The sequence below is a fragment of the Rattus norvegicus genome, chromosome 13, assembly GCF_036323735.1.
Source record: "Rattus norvegicus strain BN/NHsdMcwi chromosome 13, GRCr8, whole genome shotgun sequence".
NCBI classification, from domain to species: domain Eukaryota; kingdom Metazoa; phylum Chordata; class Mammalia; order Rodentia; family Muridae; genus Rattus; species Rattus norvegicus.
The window spans coordinates 73,952,600-73,973,938 of NC_086031.1; the positions used below are offsets into that span (position 1 = coordinate 73,952,600).

A 21,339-nucleotide genomic window follows, 5' to 3' on the forward strand; every position below is an offset into this window, starting at 1 on the left:
GCTGATTCAACTCACCTACTCTGGCTCAAACTCCTCTCCAAGCTGACTGATTCAACCTGACTTTTCTCAGTTTCTTCCGAATTGTTCTGCCAGTCATTATACTAACTTTGGCAATATATTCTAATCTCTAGATCCTTCTAATTCTCTGGCTCATTCTGTCTTCACCTGTGTTTAGCTTGTTCTTTTCCTCTCTGAACCAATCTCTCTATAACTGTCCTGGTAAGAGTGCCTTATTTTCTCCTTCTCTCTTTCTCTGTATCTGCTCTCTCTTAAGTAGTCTTTTCTTCATCCCTCATCTCATGAGAGTTGGACATATTATATTGTCATATCTTTTTCTGATTCATCACTTTGTTTGCCACACAATTAGACATCACTGTCAAACATGGGTGCTTCCTTCTACAAACCTTTGTTGTTTGGGAGTAATTGTGTGTGCTAATGGTTGAGCCAAACCATAACTAGAAATTGCTTTTTTTTCCAGGAAACAACACAATCTCGGGGTTTACAATGTGATCAAAATCCTGCAATACTTCTGTCTTTGGTCATAGCAATAAGATAGAGCTAAAATACTTGGTGAGAAATTTGTTTCCATAGATGTCAGTGTATAATCAAGTAATATCTCTTACAGTAGGGCTCTTTCTTTGTTTCATCCAATTCAATGGGTTTTGATATAGGCACATGATCCTTGTATCCACAATGAAGGTACCAATGAGAATAGTTTTATAGCCCTAAAAGCTTCAGGTATTGCACCTGGTCAACACTCTCTTCCTTCTCTAAATCACTGGAAAATATCATATTTAATATCTTTGTTGTCAGTTTATGAATAATACAAGCCAAAGAATTCAGGATACCCCATGAGGTCCCTTAAGGGTATCCCTTAGACCATCTACTAGTAAGAAAATGGGAACCTCCATTCTATCACCTTGAACCAGCCAATAACTTTATTGAATCTAGAAGCAGATTGCCCAGAAGATCTACTGGGTAGTATAGTCATGCTAGCTTTTTTGATTTGTCTTGTGAGGCTCTGATGATTGTCTTGTGAGGCTGTGGTGAATTGTCATAGGAAGCAGAACTTCATTGTTTAATGACATTAATCTTGTGGTGATGCATCCTGGCAAGAACAGAAAAGCAACCCACACCCAGTAACTGACACTGCCCTGAATGCCAATATTTAATTGGATCTTCAACACAGAAGTTTGTTTATAGTTTCTTCGGAGTCCTTACCAAAATCTAGTTATATCTTGGTAAGAGATATACCTAGAGTTATATCTAGTAACAACAAAGAACAATTGGTATACATAAATCTTTTTTTTTATTACTTTTTTAAAATTAACTTAAGTATTTCTTATTTACATTTCGATTGTTATTCCCTTTCCCGGTTTACGGGCCAACATCCCCCTAATCCCTTCCCCTCCCCTTCTTTATGGGTGTTCACCTCCCCATCCTCCCCCCATTGTCGCCCTCCCCTCAACAATCACGTTCACTGGGGGTTCAGTCTTAGCAGGACCAAGGGCTTCCCCTTCCACTGGTGCTCTTACTAGGATATTCATTGCTACCTATGAGGTCAGAGTCCAGAGTCAGTCCATGTATAGTCTTTAGGTAGTGGCTTAGTCCCTGGAAGCTCTGGTTGCTTGGCATTTTTGTTCATATGGGGTCTCGAGCCCCTTCAAGCTCTTCCAGTTCTTTCTCTGATTCCTTCAACAGGGGTCCTATTCTCAGTTCAGTGGTTTGCTGCTGGTATTCGCCTCTGTATTTGCTGGGTATACATAAATCTTAATGCCTGGCTCAAGCAATTAAAATCCAAGATTTACTCTTGTATCAGTTGAGATAAAGTCAAACACAGATGATTCTGTCAGCCAGCAATGCTCAGTCACTGAACATAGGGTGGAGTGGTTTTTGCACGATAGGACACTGCTTTGACCTAATTTTTCCAAACTGAAGGTGAGATAGTATCGGTTTCTACTTTCTTATTTCAAGTTGGCAAGTGCAAATGCAGTTGATGAACTGGTTTAATGAGCCCAGGGCTCTATGTGGGAGGAGTCTTTGTGGGAGAAAAGAAACACCTGTTGTATCTGCCAGTGCAAAGAAAGAGTACAAGAACTGTTATGTTAATGCAGCAAATAGAATGAATCTATTAAGTTGATATCACCTTTAAGGGTAAAAGGTGCTCCCAGGCTAATTTCTTATCTAAGCTAATATAAACAGAACTAATAATTTTATGTTCAAATATCTAATCTTTTTAATCCCAGGTTGTTTATATAGGCTTATAATTTATTGCTATGTTAACATTATTAATGTATTGCAGAATTCAATGGCACACATGGTTTATTGTAGCCTTTTCTCTTCTATATGCATCACATACAAACTCATTCTTTTACTGATTACTATGTTTTGCCCCTAATTTTATACATCATCTCTTTTTGCTATCAGTTGAGTGTCCTCATGAAACTTGGTCACAGAAACAACCAAACATTTAGAGGGACAGAGAGAGGCATCAGTGGGTAAACACACTTTCAACTGTTGGGGGATGTTTCTATGCACTGTGTATTCTCATGCTGATTCTATGCCTGGAGATCTGGATGGAGTGCAGACTTGGTATTGACTTGGTGTTGTCATTATTATGAAGCATTTTCTGACTAGCCTTTTTAAAGCATTGTTCTCCATTAGCTTCTTATTGGTTAATAAAGAGCTGATCAGCCAATAACTGGAGAGAAGAAGGCAGGACTTCCAGGCTGGAGAGTGAGAAGGGATCTCAGGTGGAAGAATGAGGGTCAAGAGTCGCCATGAGGAAGAAAATGAAGGAGGCCAGCTAATGGGATACATAGCTGGAAAGTATTCTGGGAAGTAGACCAGGCCAGCACAGTCAGGTTAGAATAGATCAGTATCTGCCCAGCTTAGTGCCCAAAGCCTTTAACAAATATACCAGGTCTCTCATGTCACTATTTCAGAGATAGGGCATAGAATACCCTCATACTTGTACATGCCACCAAACTTAATGACTTGAGTTTCATCCTCAGAACCACATGCCATGAAAATACCAACTCCAACAAAACGAGAAACTAGAAGGAAATATTGAGTGTAAGGAGACCATGCATACCTATAAAGATAAGGGCAAAGAGGCATAACATTTATTCTAGGAAGTTTACAATCTTTTTGTCCCCAGAAAAAGTCCCATTTCCTCTTAATGTAATAATTCAGTTTTTTCTTGATTGTAATTTCTATTAAGGTATAATAACAGTGTAGAATAATCTTTATTAGGTTAAGAATTGGAGCTGGGGAGGTATGAATTCTCAGCAATTATACATAGGCTAGTGGGGAGAAAAAAACCTCTCATGATTTAGGAAAGTGACTTAACTCAAGTTACAAATGACAATGGACTGTTTTAACATTTCTTGATTCTAACTTTATAGTTTGCCCAGATCGCTGAGTTAGGTTTGGGTGCTGGAATTCAAGGAGAATGCAGGGAAACATGAAGTTAGCTTGGCCTCTGTGCCTTGAGAGGCAGGCATCGTAGGTTTTTCAGGTTAGAGTCTATGCCTCCAGGGGTACAATGTGCTCCTGAGTATTCCTGGAAGACTGATGTACTCCCTCAGGCGGGGAAACATTCAGGCTGCTTTGTGTTTCTCCATGTGTTCCTTTAGCAGTCAAGAAAGCATGGAAGCTTGACTGGAATAGTTGTTCTTAGATGTAAATCTTGTGTACCATGTATAACTTGCAAATATCACTGTATCCTGGCAGCTACAGTTGTACTGGTCACGGTAATTTCTATTATGTTCTGTTTCTGATAAAAGTATAAAAAGTCTGATTGCTCTCAATAAAATCATCCAACCTCAGTTGTGTGGTTGCCCCTCAAATCGATTTGACTTAATTCCTTTTGGCCATATTAGGTGACCTTGGCCTGGTAAGTAAGAACAGGTGCTTGCAGAAGAGAACAGTAGTATTATCTTCTTTAGCTTAAATGCAAGGTAATTTTAAAAAAAATCAGATGGCAGGCTAGAGAGATGGCTCAGCAGTTAAGAGCACTGACAGCTCTTCCAGAGGACCTGAGTTCAATTCCCAGCAACCACATGGTGGCTCACAACCATCTGTAATGGAACCCAACACCTTCTTGTGGTGCGGCTGAAGACAGCAACAGTGTAATTATATAAATAAAATAAATAAATCTTTAAAGAAAACCAGATGCTACCAATTGCTTTGTTCTTATAGACTTTATCACACTTCCTTTTGATTTAGCTTATGAGGGTCAATAGAACCAAACCTTCAAATCTCTTCATTGAATGTACACACCTTCACCCAAGTTTTCAGTAAATGTTGATTTTTTCCCTAATTTGGGAATGGTTCTCAGGTTCGGTTCACATTAATACAACTCTTCCTATCATCTTTCATTGTTACAATACTTCTGATTGGCTTGGGATGTATTTTGCAACACTTTGCTAAAATTGGAAGCAGCATCCCATGTCAGGAGTGCTTAAATAAAGAAAATTAACTTTAAAGGGTGATGACTGACTTGCCAGGGCTTTGGTGCTGTTAGTCTAACTCCTCTCAGAGATAATTACGGTTTTACCAAGATAATGGCAAATTTTCATGCAAAGAAAAGAGTGGGTTGGATGTTTTCAGAGAAATAAATCCTTTCAAATAGTAGGTCAAGTAAATTACAGTTCTCTGAGTGAATCATAACTCCTCTTCTGGATTTAATGGTTTCTTACTACTAGGTGTATCGTTACGTTATTGGGTTCACAAAATTTTCTGTATCTCATTTTGAGAATGAAACAAATTCTCCCTATTCTTATGAGTTTACTTTTGTTTGGGTTTGGTACTGAGGGTTGAGCTGATCAGCTACATCCTGGCTCCTCTAAACCTCTCTTACTTTTGTGAGGAAGCTCTCACTTGATGGCCACCCTCTCCTTGACCTTGCTTTATAGATTAGTCTGAGTTTAGAAGGCTAAACACATTTAAGATTTTAGGATTCTTTTAATTATTTGTGCTTAGAATGCTTTGTTTTCAGTATTTAAACGATTCTGTTCATTGTTTTTCCTGAGTTGTCTTGTCTCCCTGTGTTTGGTGCATGCATTCACTTGTATGCACCATGCTTCCTCTTTTCTATGTTCCCAACAGGTCTTGGCAGCAGAAACTACTGTGTACTTTTATGTACTTATCTAGTGCAAGGGGAAATTGATTGCATCATATTTGCTCAGCTTCTTTTTGCAACTTTTTACTGAAGCTAGGCTCCAAGTATTCATGATTTGTTCCTAAAAGACATGTTGGGTGATATTACCTCTCCTCATTGGAATACACTTTTTTATTTTATTTTATTTCTCTTACATTCCCTACATTTTAAATCAGTGTTTTTTCATTTCTTTTTGCTTTTTTGTTTGAAGACGGATTCTCATTATGTAGTCCAAACTGACTCTTAACTCACAATGTCAGTTACCTGCGTTATACTCAACTGGATGTTGGGGGAGAGTATATTCACAGACACTACACCAGGCCTATAGTCAGAATTTCTATAGGTAGAACCTAGGAATCTATAGTTTAAAAATGAACTGTATGAATGTTTATTCTCTACACCAATGTTTGAGAGTCATGGGCACAGGAAATATTCTTAGTATGGCTTGAGTATGGTTTGAGTGTTACATGCACTAGAAGACTGGTCCCCAGTTTGTGTTGGGGTGATAGAACCTTTAAGAGGGAGGGTATAGTGGAGGGCATTTAGGTTATTAAAAGTAGTGGCTGAAGAGGGATTAATGATGTTTTTAGGGAGAACTACCCATCCTCTCAAGAGGCTATCATAAAGCAAGACCACTCCAGACGTTTGTTGGGCCCCTGGCATTTTTTTTTTTTATATGTTTGGCCCGTAGAGTGGCACTGATAGAAGGTGTGGCCTTGTTGGAGTAGGTGTGTTACTGTGGGTCTGGGCTTTAAAACCCTCCTCCTAGCTGCCTGGAAGTCAGTATTCTGCTAGCAGCCTTCAGATTATGATGTAGCACTCTCAGCTCCTCCTAAGAGGCCAAATCTTTTAAGTTTGGACTCCATTTTACCGAACCTGACCTAAGTTTAAACTCAGGTAAACTAACAAACAGGCTGGTACCTAGCATTAGTTTCCAAGTTGCCCCGCAACAAAACCCGAGCCTAGTTCCAGTCTCTAGGTTAATCCCCAACAAGACCAGTGTTTTCAGGTTATACCCTCAACAAGACCAGTATCTCTAGGTTATTCCCAGCCAACACACCAAATAGATTTTTATTCTATTCAAACTAGCTAATGATAATAGACTGAACCTATAAGCCAGCCCCAATTAAATGTTGTTCTTATAAGAATTGCCTTGGTCTTGGTGTCTGTTCCCAGCAGTAAAACCCTAAAAGATAGCCCCTTTGTATCAGACTATTTACTTCTGGACCTTTGGCCAAATTGTGACAAAGTCAATTTGACATTCATTGGAGGTCTGGCAGATACAGCTACCCCATCTTGGAATTTTAATCTCTCAAACTATGAGTAAACCTCTGTGACTAAGAGCCCAGACTGTGTATTTTATTAGAATAATAGGAAGTACAGTTCATCAAGCAATAGGTCCTTAAGAACTACTCAAGATTAATGTATCATTCTTTTACTAATTTCCAAAAAGTTTCCCTCATGTGTTGACCTTTCTCTTGTAACGTAGACTGCATTTTCAATTATCTCCTGGTTATGTCTACTTCATGTTTTCTTATCCTACACTCAATATACCCAAAAATTAAATTATTCATTGTGTGTCTCTAATTCTGGCATCATGATATTGTGATCCAGGAGTTATCTGTGGAGTCATTTCCTATACTTGTGTTCCATTATTTTTACTATGTAAATTGGCTATTAAGCCAAGCCCCGAGAAAGACACACTCAGGTCTGTATACTGAATTCTGTTCTGGTCTGGTTATGGGGTATGACCCCTACAGAGAGCCTCTAATTAAGAAAGACAGACACTTTCTGGTGTGTCTATATTGGAAGCCCTCTTCCAGGCTTGGGAAGAAAATTCCAACAGGAAATTCTTCCCCAGTCTCCAACAATAAGTTAAGAGACTAATAGTGGAGATCCTGTATCCTGGTTCTGTCTCCTGAGAGAGGTGGTTTCAATATTGCTTGAGTGAATGGACACCCAACTGTGTGAATGACTGTGCGAATGAATGAATGCATGAGGAAAAGTTTGGCTCAGGAAGTTATCTTTTTTTATTTTGCTGTTGGTGTTGTGTCTCATCTCTTTGAAGCGGGCTGTGCTGTATTCATTCTGCTTAACTTGATGGATTAAAAATTCTGCCAGTTTCTCAGGACTGCTAGTAGGTGACTCCCTCCATAGGTTGTTGTTAGCAGGTTTTTGACTTTTTGTCTGCCAAAAAATGTCTCCTTTCTTCTGTAGGATGGCAAATTTTCAGTTATACCAATCCACTACGAGGCAACACATCCTGGTTCGTCACCCAATGCCTCCCCTGCCTAAGGCTCTGCATTGAGGCTGTTCCCTGGAAATCCTGGAAATCCCAGCTTGGGCCTGCTTCACATGGTAGGATCCTTTTTTTCACCAGTGATTTCACTGACTATGGTTTTTCCTTTGAAGAAGGCAACAGGTCTTCCTGGGCAGGGGCAACAACTTAGAGGAATCCAAAGCTTTGTGACTGGAAGGCCCAGGCCCACTTCTTTCTGATAAGCTCCAAGCCCTTACTGCCCTTCTTGGAATCTGTCCTTTACACCTGGGTGATTGTCAGCTACTCCGTCTGACTCTTTAATTCAGATGAAAGGGAAGAACTTATTAGGACAGAGGCTAGGACAGCCTTTTTGGCCTTAACTTTTAAGGCAGCTTTCCCATCCAAGCATCCTGATTAAGAACTCAATGTGTACACATATTCCCAGTCCTTAAACACTTTTCATCTGTATCTCATGACTGGTACTTGGGTGCAGATCAAAACCCACTAATTTGACTAATTTGTCTTAAGACTGTTGAGCTTCTTCAGAGCAAAAAGTCTCTTGGGTTGTTTTTTTGAGCAATTACTCTCCTTCCCCCAGCCCCAAGTTTCAGAACTTACAATCACTTTTGATCCACCTACTCCAGAAAGTGTTAGGGCATTACATTTGGCTTTTGTCACTCAATCAGCTTTGGACATTCACAAAAATACTTCAAAAGCTAAGCTAGAGGGCTCTCCAGGCCTCTCAAGTTATTCAGGTGGCTGAAAAGACACAACAATCGGGACACTGAAAGGCAGATGCAAGATGCCTTGGCGGCTGACTGTGCCACAGGCAAGCAGGCAGCTATTGTGCTGGTTGCTTTTCAGTCAGTTTAGCTCCCTGTTGCTTATACTTCTCATGTCCAATGGGAGAAATCCTAAAAAAAAATGAAGAATGGAACTGGTTCCCAATAAAAAGACGACAGTAAAGGGACCTTTACCAGTCAGGGAGCCACTGGCATAATTAAGGGCTATCGCCTCACACCTAGATAACCAACCAACAATAAACAAACAAACAGCTTGGGCCAGAAATGGGTCATTCATGAGTCACTCCTCCCTGGTGACCCCTGGTTGCCCTTTCCCTTTCGGTGTAGAAATCTTTGAAAAATTAGGCATTACCATCACTTTCCTCCTCAAGAAACTATAATTTCCTTACATCTCCCTACCAATGTAGCTTAACTGCCTCTTTGTCTAAAGAATATCTTCTAGCTCTTCCAGATTCCACAGTGTAAACAAATCCAGACACAGGGTCCCTGCTCCAGGACTTGCAACACTATTCCCTAAGATACAGACTGAGACAAATCCCCCTCCCTTCACAGCTCATCACCCACCAACCAATAGAGGGTAAGACTCTTGGCTACAGCCACATGGATAAAGGTCTACCAATATCCCATGATCCAAAAAGCTAGAATGGGAATTGCTCCTCACATCAAAAAGGCTATGAGAAGTTAGTTAACATCCTTACCCCACTTGACTTGGAATGCATCTTTCCTACCTGTCCATGAACAGGGGACCTCAGATCAGACCTGCATCAGAGATCAACAGTCCAGGATCTCTGGGATGTAAATGGGTGGAAATCACTCATCCTACTGTTCCAAATCTGTATGCTTTGCTACCTCTCCTTCCACCAGATCACCAGCTCTATATATCCTGGACCTTAAAGAAGTTTTCTTCTCCATTCCCCTGGTACTAGTTAGCCAGTCAGTATTTGCCTTTGAAGAGACTAATCCAATGTCCAACGAGAATAGCCAGCTAACCTGGACCTACTACTCCAAGAGTTCAAAAAAAAAAATAAACTAACTAAGGGATGATTGATGTTATATCTAAAATAATTACTATGCTCTGCCAGAAATAAACATTTCAGAAGTCGATGTAAATTATGGTCTTGGTGAGTTTTGCTTTAAAAACTCTGTACCCTTCAACTGGAGCACCAAGAGACTTTTCAAAGTCAGACCACTGGCCATCTGGCCATCAATAAAAAGGACTTAAAACTTTTAATATGCTTCATTGGCTGATTATCACTTTAAATTTCCTGAGTTCAGAGTTCCTAACAACTGTTCCCAAGTTACAGCAATTTAATTCCCAAGACTTGAGAATGTGTACAATAATCCAGTTTTAGATATGCACTCCAAGTGTATGCTTATTCAGGACCAGAAGGTGCCCATCTCTTATTCCCCTTTGGGCTGTACCCACTAGAGTTGCAAGAGGGCTGCCCCTCTCTTTGTTCCAGTGACAGTAGGAAAAAGGATTGTAGCCTTGAGTATTATAGCTCTAATCAGAGGAGAAAGGAGCCTACAACAGATACCTCATCAGACGGATGCAGACATTAGACAACTTGAATTCTATCTGCTCCTTGTCCAGACAGAGGCTCTGACAAAAGTTTCTTTCCAAACCGGTGAGGTTTAGACTCGTTTTCATTTCTTAGGGAGGACTTTGTATGAAACTAGGCGAGTCCTGTTGCTTCTATGCCAACAAACAGGGAGTATCAATGAGATCTTGCAAAAGGTTGGGGATAATTTAGATAAGTGACAATAGGGACAAGAATTAAATAATTTGATACTATAAAATGTTTGAAAGCCAAGGCTCACAACCCTTTTCAGTGCCCTGGCTCCTTACTCCTCCTAATAGGACTTCAGAATCTAAACAAAAAAATCTAAATGAAAACAAATTATATTCCTGCTACACAACTGGGGAGAACCGCGAAGCCGCAGGAGACCAAGACAAGTGAGCTTATTATTTCCCAGTCCATATCCGCATGCGCGCTCGCTCACACGCATGCGCGGCACCACTGCTCCGCACCGCCGCAAGTTTAGCTGGGCAATCCGCCTTGGTCCAGCCGGATCACACTTAAGCAGTTGCTTTTTGAGCGTTCCCGGTTCTCTAGACCAGATCCCCGTCCCTTCCTCTTCTACTCTTTGGCTCCATGAAAACGGCCATCCTTCTACTACGTCAGGAACGAAACCAACTTTCCACACGGAGAACAAGACCGTGGGACTCTCCGCACACTTCGGCGCCGGCGGCTGCGCGCGCAGCTGCTCCGCTGCTCCGCCCCTTCCGCCGCTCGAGCGCAAGCACGGCAGCCTCGGCGCGCCCGGGTTGGCTGCCCCGGCGGCTTCCACGGCAGTAATGGCTTCTCTGATGTGATAGTTTCCCCCGCCCCCTCGCGTAGGACGCGGCGGTGGGGCGGCGGTGGAAAGCTCAACTTTATTGTTCCCCCGGCCCACCTCCCGGCGCGTCCTCAGGATGCTCGGGAGCTGAGCGCCGGGGGCGGCGGAGGGTCGCGGTTCGTCCCGGCCCTCGCCTCAGAGCACAGGGCCAAGGGAGGGAGGGAGTCACGATGTCAGGTAGCCGCCAGGCCGGTTCGGGTTCCGCTGGGACGAGCCCTGGCTCCTCAGCCGCCTCCTCGGTGACTTCCGCCTCCTCGTCCTTATCCTCGTCTCCGTCGCCGCCTTCCGTGGCGGCCTCGGCGGCGACGCTGGTGTCCGGCGGGGTAGCTCCAGCCGCGGGCTCCGGCGGCCTCGGCGGCCCGGGGCGGCCTGTGCTAGTGGCGGCCGCGGTGTCTGGCAGCGCGAGCGCCGGCGGGGCAGTGTCCGCGGGCCTGTCCCGGCTCAGCTGCGCTGCCAGGCCCAGCGCCGGCGTTGGAGGGAGCAGCTCCAGCCTCGGCAGCAGCAGTAGGAAGCGACCTCTGATCGCCCCGCTTTGCAACGGGCTCCTCAACTCCTACGAGGACAAAAGCAACGACTTCGTCTGGTGGGTTTGAATAGCAGCCCCTGCATGCTTGATCACGAGTTTCTGCTGCTGAATCTGGCGGGGTCCAGTGTAGGGAGGCCCGTTGGAGGTGCTGGGATTCGAGCCTAGAGAGTTGAGTGTTTGCAGAGTTAAGGTTCCTGGTTGGGAGGTGGAGATGGACTGGGATCCTTAGGCAAAATAGTGAAATGGTGTTGCACAGAGGTAGGTGACGGTGTTGAGGAACTGAAGGTGTTTAAGGGAGTGTGCTAAGGGATAGAGGTGGAGGTCCAGTAAGTGGTTATTAGGAGGTATTCAGGCTAGGAGGTTACATCCCGACTGGTTTTTGGCCATCTAGTGGACGAAGTTATCAGTCTGGAGTAGTTCTTGAAATTCGATTTTCGGAGGTCGACTACTAGTGCCTGAGATTCTGAGGCGTGGAATTGCTGGTCAACACTGTATTGTAAAAAAGTAGATAGTACTCGAAACATGGATTGATGATGCTTTACAGAGTTTTCTTTGCACATCCAGTGTAGGAATGTGTAAATGTCTCCCATTTGAATGGATAGGACACTTAAAATTCTACTGTTCACAATTTTGTTGTCAAAGTTTGCTCATGACCTGTTCTAGGTTTCAAAAGTTGGAAAAGGGGGAACACGTTTTTTAGTGTTTTCTGGGTTGTATGGTACTATCGCAGCGCTGTGTATATACTGGAACTTCTGACTTGAGAAACGCCTTTATAGTCATTGCTTCACAGCTGGCATCCTGAATGACACAGTAGAATTCAGTCATTTGACATCTAAGAGGGAATTTAAGCAAAAGATGAATCTGATTGTCTTGAATGTTTTGAATTTTAATTGGGTTTTGATACTAGTCGTAGGGTTACTAGAGTCTAATTAAGATTTTTTTTTTTCTCAAAAACTGGTAGAATTCTGGGTCTTTCCTGAGAAGGAACTTGTTGATTGACTTAATAGTAACGATGTAGGAAGTTGGCTTACACAGTCATTCTTGAGGAAGTTGGTTCACATCACAGTGGGAGATGGTCTTAGATGGTGCTATTTAAAGATAAGATTAGAGATTGTAACCAATGAGAAAGGTATTGGCTACACTTTCTTGTTCAATACAATTTGTATTTCTGCTTTTGTTTAGATTCAGAAGTAACATTTGGGTGTGTTGAAATAGAAGTATGGCTGTGGCTATTTGTAATTTAAGTAGTTTATGGTCGAGTCTAAGTGGTCCTTTTTGTTTGTTTTTCTTTTGAGACAGGGTTTCTGTGTGTAGCTCTGGCTGTCCTGGAACTAGCTCTATAGACCAGATTGGTCTTGAACTCAAAGATCCACCTGTCTCTTCCTCCCAGTGCTAGGATTAAAGGTGTGTGTCACCACCGCCTGGGTGAGGCGTTTGCATTCCTGTCCAGTCAGTAGTGTCACATGATAAGGTAGAAGCTAGTAAAGCTGCTTTCGGAGTTTACTTTTTAGCCATTATTTGCCGTTCAAGCAAAGATGCCAGCATCCTAAGATAATTTAAATAGTATAAAGGTGTGAGAAATCAGTATTATTCAGTTAGTAAACAGATAACTTAGACACTGTTGAACCATCTGTCTGAGAGTAATACAGTCTATGGTGTAGCCCACATTACTGGAGGTGAATGAGGTACAGTTGGCATTTGGTTTCATTAGGCATGTCTTATTTTCATTTCTGTTTCTGTGACTAATACTTTAACTGCAAGCAACTTAGTAAAGAAGAAGTTTTATTTGGCTGGAAGTTTCTGTTACATTTCATTATTGTGGAGAGATCAATGCAGGAGCTAAAAGAGTCATATCCACAGTCAAGCAGAGAGAGGAGTGTTACGTGCTGCCTGCCTGCTTGCCTGCCTGTGACTCAACTGTCTTTCTCTACTCCTGTACAGTCGGGGCTCCATAGCCTGTTGTTGGTACTGCTCACAATGGCCTGGGTCTTCTTACTTCAGTTAACAACCAAGACAACCCCCTACAGATATACCAAAGGCCCACCTGATCTAGACAGTTCCTTGGTTGAAACTCTTTCCATGTGGTTCTAACTTGTGGTTGACAGGTTTTAACTGTTAGTATTTATAACTAGTTTAGGAGTAAGACTAAATTATTAATTCATCACCTCATTTAAAGTAAATAAATTATGGCTAGGGGCTTGTGAGAAGACTTCAGTGGCTAGGAGGGAGCACTTGTTGCTCTTTCGGAAGATGGGTTTAATTCCCAGCACCCATATGGCAGCTAACAACTGTTTGTAACTCCATTTCCAGGGGATTGAATCCCTCTTCCAGATTCCACAGGCACCAGGTACACAAGTTGTACCCAGACGTACTTGTAGGCAAAGCACTCATATACACAAAATAAAAATAAGGAATTAATCTCTTATACTATATTGTATAAGTGTTCTATATTCTATTAAGAAAACATCCAATGAATATTTGTAGCTAGAATTCTGAATATTTCACTGTGTAAGAATCTCAGTTCATCATTTCTCTTTCTGGCGAGAATGTCTATTCAGAAGAATTAACCAGTGAGTGCATTTTTCCTTAAACTAGGTTTAATTTTGATCAAACACTTGGAGTGGGATATGTATTGGGCAATGTTTTAACAATCCTTTTTATTCCTAATTGGCCTGTGGGTGCTTTTGTCTTTTCAGTACTTCAGTGTTAGACTATGAGCCAATTCAAATTACTGTAGTCCTTTATATCTAAATGAGGTTTATGTTTAAATAATGTTCTGTATTCATTGATAACACCTTAAATATGTTTATCTTTCACATCTTATTTTGTCCTTAGAGTAGTTGTAAAAAGTGGTGTTATTTAGTATAGCATCAGTGTAACGATTTTCACTATTTCAGGTAGGAAATAGCTAAAGGATAAAATGAGAAATCAGATTTACAGTCTCAGTTTAGCACTTCCCTTTATGTGTTTAGAAAGCTTTATGGTTAGAAAACTTGAGCTCTGTGAGTTCCAGCATATTACATAGTGGTTCTTAAATGGACTTGATTGGAGGTAAGGGGTTGTTCACTCATATTTTTCTCCTTAGCCACTTGTTCCCTTGCTGCCCTTAATCTGAGACAAATTGTGGAGTGGCAGGTAGTAGATAAGGACTGGAGAACAGTTAAGTAAAGCCCATACCTAATTTCAGGAACACTCTTAGCTTTATCGTGTTTAAAAATAGGTTTCCGTTTAATTGTAGGGTCGTTTATTTGTTGGGTTGATTGATATTTTAGATATTTATGCTTGTAGTCTTATATTTCTTACAAATAACAGTATTAAGTTGTGGGTAATTTTCACAGGACAGAAAGGCAGGAAAGTTAAGGTCACATGAGAAGCCCTGTCCACCCTGGAATCTAGTATGCCTTTCTTGCCGAACATGAGACAAGAAACTTTAACAATTTATAATGTCAAATTGCCTACAGAGATAGTGTTTTCCTAGAGACATCTCAAGCAAGGATGTTAAAAACAATAAATGAACTTCATTTACTTAGGACCTTGTATTTTACCATATCAGTTCTCATCCAAAAGAGGATTTTTTAGAATAGGAAAAATGTAAACTAGTTCATACTTTTTTTTCTTAATTTTAAGTCATACCTAACCTTTAAAACTTACAAAATACATCCTTTGAAGAATGTGACTTGGAAAGCCATAGGGTCATATATACAGGTGCTATGATGGCACACCCAGGCCGAACTCTCTGGAGATGCCTGCACCATGTTGTGTGATTGTATATTGTCCTTTCCTGTATGGAAATTCCTAATCAATTATTTAGTAAACTCACTAACTTTGCTTATCTCTGGCTCATCTTGAAGTGTGTTACGAATATTTCCTGTAGTGGCATAGACAAGGACCAGCCTTTATCTGAGTGGAATGCAAGCTTGTAGTGGCCTTGATGTGCAGTGGTAATTTGCTGCTGGCAATTTTAGTAAGACATTCCTTTGTAATCAACCTATCAACTTTCCTCCTGCTCATAGGTTATATTTTCATTTGGGTGAGTGAGGTCCTAGGTTCAATCTCTAGCATGCATGCAGATACATGTGTGTGTGTGTGTGTGTGTGTGTGTGTGTGTGTGTGTGTGTGTGTGAGAGAGAGAGAGAGAGAGAGAGAGAGAGAGACATTGTTAACTTAAGACCTCTTTGTTCTTTCTGATTCTTTTTTAAGATAGATTCATTTATTTTATGTATGTGAGTATACTGTCTGCTTTCAGACACACCAGAAGAGGGCATCAGATCCCATTACAGATGGTTATTAGTTATCGTGTGGTTGCTAGGAATTGAACTCAGAACCTTTGGAAGAACAGTCAATGCTCTTAACCACTGAGCCATCTCTGCAGCCCTTCTGATTCTTTTTTATTTTTAATTAAAATTAAGGAGCACATTGAAGGCAAGGTTTGGTTTCAAGAACTAGAGCCTTATAGGCTCTTCATCTATGAACCCTTTACAGAACTCTGTTGGATGTCTTGGGTTTGAACAGTAGCTCTTCATCATTTATCCCTGATCTTGTGGGGTTGGATTGGGGGTTGTCTTAGGCAGGGTTTCTATTCCCGCACAAAACATCACTACCAAGAAGCAAGTTGGGGAGGAGAGGGTTCAGTTTTCCACCTTGCTTTCATCACCAAAGGAAGTCAGGACTGGAACTCACACAGGTCAGGAAGCAGGAGCTGATGCAGAGGCCATGGAAGGATGTTACTTACTGGCTTGTTTCCCCTTGCTTGCTCAGCTTGCTCTCTCATAGAACCCAAGACTACCAGCCCAGGGACGGCACCACCCACAATCGGCTGGATCCTTCCCCCTTGATCACTAGTTGAGAAAATGCCTTACAGCTGAGTCTCATGGGGGCATTTCCTCAACTGAGGCTCCTTTCTCTGTGATAACTCCAACTTGTGTCAAGTTGACACACAAAACCAGCCACTACAGGGGTACAGTCACAAAGGAGGAAAACTGATATGGCTGTTCCAGAGTCAGCACTCCTTGTCATCGTCTTCCCTAAACAGTCTGTATCCCTTTTGTGCTTCCTCAACTGCTCAGTGAGTTTTTGTGCTCTGCTTGTCCTGTGACTGCCTACAAAATGCCTTCAGATGGAAGAGTGAGTCCACGATAAACTTGGTCCAAAAAAATGAGAATATGTTCATGTGTTTCCCTTCCTTCAAGGATGTTAGTTTTCAAAAAGGTATTTCCCTCCAGTTTTTCTGAATAATGTGGTCAAAGGAAAGTTCTCAGTTAGATGTTGACCTCAAGTGCAAATGAACTATATTTCATTATATTTCTGAGTATAAATTTAACTCTCTGTCACTTACTTCATCCTTTAACATTTTTTTTTTCTTTTTTCCGGAGCTGGGGACCGAACCCAGGGCCTTGCGCTTGCTAGGCAAGCGCTCTACCACTGAGCTAAATCCCCAACCCATCCTTTAACATTTTAAAGCATTGGTTTATATGCTGTGGTTGTTGGTACCGTAACAGTGCTCTTCATGGTTGCATACAGCTCTCATTCATTCAAGTTTGTATACATAAGAGATAATCTGCCTCCAGGCATGAATATAGGTTTTGGCAGAATGAAAGAAAATCTCCCTGAGATAATTTTGAAATAATTGTTTCATTCTTTATGACCTAATTGTTAGAATGAGGGACAGATGATTCTGAGATGTAGAAAATTAGACATGTTCAGTAAAATTTTCACAGTTGAAGTGAGTTATAGGATACATAGCTAAGTTTAAAGATCTTAGTGACAGTTTGGTTCTATTGTGGATTCTTGGTAATAAATTTGCCATCACTAAAGTACAGGGTATTATTGTGTGAAAAAATGTGGCTATCAGTGACAAAGTTGAGCCTGTGAAATGGTACAGTAAATGAAAACAATTGCTGCACAAGCCTGATAATCTGAGAGAGCCAGCCTCTGAAGTCCTCCACCTCCACCTCCACCTGCACAGCAGCTACACACATAGATAGGTCAAGTGCATTTTAGCTGGGTGCATTTCTTTTAATCCCAGCATTTGGGAGGTGGGGGCAGGCATCTCTGAAATTCCATATTGACTCCCAGGCTAGCATGGACTACATAAAGACCCTGTCATTTTCCCTCTCTTACATTCCCTTGGGGGGGGGGGGGGTTCATTCAGTGTGGGGAATAGGTCAGTCAGTGAAGTGCTTGCTACAAATGTACAAGGACCCAAATTGGGATCCTCATAAAAAGTTGAACTTGGCAATGTCCACACCAGTGTAACTCTAAGGACTGAAGGCTGGAGGCATGAATTTGGAGGTTCACTAACCTGTCTGTGTAGCAGAAACAGTGTACTCAAAAGTTCAGTGAGAGACCTGCTGTCTGACTCTCCCCCACCTGAAAAAGGTGAAGTTGTTGAGGAAGGAAGGCATCTACATTCACTTCTCACCTCCACACTCACACACATAGACGAACACCACCATGTATTCTATATTCATGTGCACATATGCATGCATGCATATACTACACACTACCTAGAAAAAGTGAAATCAGTAAAGTTATATACTAAAATATAAGCATGTGTAAGAGCCCTGGTTTATTATGTATAGTTCACATGAATGTTGTAAGACAAAATTTGTATAAAGAGAGAAATACAATAAAATTCTATTTTGGCTGGGGACATGAATTATGTGAGTGCCTAGTGTGTATAAGGCCACATCCAAAACCAATGTGGGTGGGCACATGTACACATAAAAGATGATAACAGTTGAAAAAATATTTTCCACAAGGACTACTATGAAGGGAGTGTGTGTGTGTGTGTGTGTGTGTGTGTGTGTGTGGTGTATGCGGTGTTTGCATGCTTGCATGCTTGACAGTGTGTCAAAGGACTACTTTCGGTGTCATCTTTATTATGATTGTTGTTCACCTTATTTGAATCCGTCTCATTGGCTGGGAGCTCAACAATTAGACTAGACCAGTCATCAAGAGAACCCCAGGAGTCCTGTGTCTGCCTCCTTGGCTCTGGACTACAGATCACACACATTTATATATGATCTGGATTTCTCAGCTTCTCTTGTAAAGCAAATGCTTTGCCACTGAGCCCACCCCAAAGCCCTGTATTTCCTATTTTAGTTGACACATAGTTATTTTCATATTTAGAGTACAGGTTTTTAGTACATGTGTGTAATATGTAATGATTTGATCAGGATAATATGATATATCTGTTACCTCAGGCATTTATTATTTCTGTGTGATTGTAGCCTTGTTATATCCTACCCATATGGCTTTTACAACTCCATGTCTCAGTTTCCTCATTTATAAAATGGGTCTAGGTTTAGGTCCTGCTGTGTGACTTTTCCTGGAGGAACACAAATGTTTGTTTATCCTAGACAGGAAAGCAGTGGCAGACTAAAGAAACGGTTCCATGCAAGTCTAGCTCAGTGAACTGATGAATTTTGGGGGTTTTGGTTGTAGTATGGGTGACTTAAAGGCAGCTGAATCACCAAAAGTCCAACCCAGCTGGGGCGGGTGTGTCCTCAGGCTGTACGCTATGTGCGGCTCTACTGTAGAAAGTCTTCTCTTGCCCACAGTTGTTAACTTGCTTTAGAAGTCACTGCTTGAAGGGCCTTGTGAATTTTGTGTTCTGAGCTTGTTAGGCTTTGCGTGGTTCCTTAGTGTCTTGAGTTTTATGGCTTCCTCTCCCCTGCACCCCGTGAGGGAAGGTTTCAAGTTGGAGGAAAGAGCAGTACAACTGATACCTCTCTTACTGTGTTGTAGAAAGGATTAAACAACTTGATATATAACATACATACTGTTTGGTCTATTTTATATATTAGCTTATACTGACATCTAGAAGCATTATTGAAACTACATTTCTAAATTCATCGCTCAAAGATTAAGTTTTCTTTGGTATAGGACAAGGGCTCTTCCCTCCCTCCCTCTTCCCCTCCTCAGGTTGGCGATGGAGTCTAGGCTGTCTCTTAGTCTCAAGAAAAGAACACTTGGGTTAGCTGGTCTAGTGATTCTGAACATAGGAATACTGAGTAGAACTTTTTGAGGCCTCTGTAAACAAGGTTTCACCATAAATATTATGGGATGGATAAAATATTTGAATAATGTAAGATTACTCATTGCACTTATTTCAAAATTCATTGCTCTTTGGGTCAGCTTAAGCATGGTACTTTAATACATAATCCTGTGAATTTGTTAAGGTTAGAATTCTTAACTCTTAGCTATATACTAAATTTGGTTTGATTGACTTTATTACAAGCCCTTCCCAATGTGTAACATTCTGCCTTAATGAACATTTTATTGATCTCTCTCTATCTTTCTTGTAGCCCCATCTGCTTTGATATGATTGAAGAGGCATACATGACAAAATGTGGCCACAGCTTTTGGTAAGACCCTTTTCATTCAGTATAACTGCAAGCAACCATAAGTACACTATTTAAACTAATTTTATATTGTTTCTTTGACTGATAGGTCTTTATAGGTTCATGATACAAAATGTGTTTGGTACAGGACTTCTGTGAAATACTCCAGTGCACCATAGGCTGTTAAGATATGTTTAAAAATCTGTGTTTATTACCTGTTTGTGGAAACTTTGGTGTTTTAGAAAATCAAGGTGGGTAATCAATCAGTCCTTAAACCTGAGATACCAGTTAGTCACTTGGGAATAAGGTGGGAGGACCCAGAAAACAGGAAAAAATGGAGCAGATGAAAAAGGCCTTACTGTCTTGAATCCTTAGATTATATTGGTTATATTGATGTACTTAAAAATTCAAATTGTAAATTAATACAGAATTTACAATCTTGCCCATCTTGATGTCTGTAGTTGTGTGGTTCTGTGTTTATTTGTTGGGCAGTTCTTTTGGCAGAACTGAAGCTGTACCTGTAAAGACAGTGCTTCACTTTCCATCTCTGCAGTCCCTAAAGTCCCTAGTCTCCTTTCTGTTTGTACAGATTTGTCAGTCTAGATAACCTCCTTCTGTGTACTTAGATCATATGTGTCTTCCTGTGAGGGACTTATTTCACATAATGTCCTTTGCATTTTTCTGTCCTCCATTATGACACTGTTCTCTTTTTTAAGTTTGAATTGAGTTCTGCTATAAGTTCAGGTGACATTTTGTTTATTTATTCAGCCATCTATGAAGATTAGGTTGATTCAACCTCCTGGCTCCTATGAATAATGCTGCCATGAATGTGTTTTTAATTACTTTTCCTGTTGCTGGAATAAAACATCATGACCAGAAACAACTTTAGAAAGAAAAGTCTGCGTTTCCCAGTCCAGCAGTATGGAAGTACATTGTGGCAGTGAGGCATGGCAGCAAGCAGCAGGCATGGTGGGAAGATAAGGGACCCGGGAGCACACATCTTCACATGCATATTCAAAGCAGAGAGAGAAAACAGCAAGTGGAGGAAGAATGTAAACACTAAAAGCGATCCACCATTAATAAACTTATCTGACAAGGACGGACCTCTCAAAAGGTTCACAGCCTCCCCAAACAGTGCCAGAAATATGAGCCTGTGTGGTGAACTCTCGTTCACACCATGGTATACATATAGAAATACTTCTGCAGAACTCTGCTTTCAGTTCCTGGTATTTATCTCCCTTTGGTTGTTGTTTTATGTTGCTGATTTACCACAACCTTAAAGGCCAGAAGTAAAGCAGCAGTGTAGATGAACAACAGGACAGGATGTGCAGGAAGGACACAAGCTGCCGACTCTCCAGGCACGCAAGCCATGCTCTCTCCTAGCACCTCCACAGGTTCAGCAACATGCACGTCTCTGCTCCAGACACCACTGGGTTCTTACAGAGGCTTCATTAAGTTGCAGGGACTGATTAAATAATGGTATCGGTCATTAGCTCACCCTTCAGTTCTCTCTTCTCCCCTTTTATCAAAGTTACAAACCTCTACCAGAGTAGTTAGTGTCCTGAGCAGCCTAGAAGCTCCCAGGCTCAGACACCTCATTTACTTGTTTATGTTTTCCTATTGGAAGTAGCAAATTCTACTTGAGATCAGGGATCTTCATCAATTACTTACAGATTTTATGAGCATGTAAGATTAACCTTAATATTTCTTTAGTCCATATTAGAAGTTGTGCCTGTAATTTTATGTTTAAAATGGTAGCCATTTGATAGGTAGATATCTCTTAGTTACCAGTGGGTGAAGCCCATGATCTGTAATCTGATTCAGAGTTAGTTAGGTTTGGA

The 21,339-nt window shown here is 41.3% G+C and overlaps 1 protein-coding gene across 4 annotated transcripts in view; it reads left to right on the forward strand.

Annotated features, from left to right (window-relative positions):
- Positions 1-1,458: 1,458 nt before the first annotated feature.
- Cop1 (COP1, E3 ubiquitin ligase) overlaps positions 1,459-21,339 on the forward strand; it is a 141,226-nt gene continuing 121,345 nt past the window's right edge. For all 4 annotated transcript variants that reach the window (XM_063272480.1, XM_063272482.1, XM_063272481.1 and 1 more), the window contains exons 1-2: positions 1,459-11,210; positions 19,463-19,522. In XM_063272480.1, coding sequence (XP_063128550.1) covers positions 10,798-11,210; positions 19,463-19,522 — 473 coding nt within the window. In that variant the 5' untranslated portion in view covers positions 1,459-10,797. The remainder of the gene's footprint in view (positions 11,211-19,462; positions 19,523-21,339) is intronic.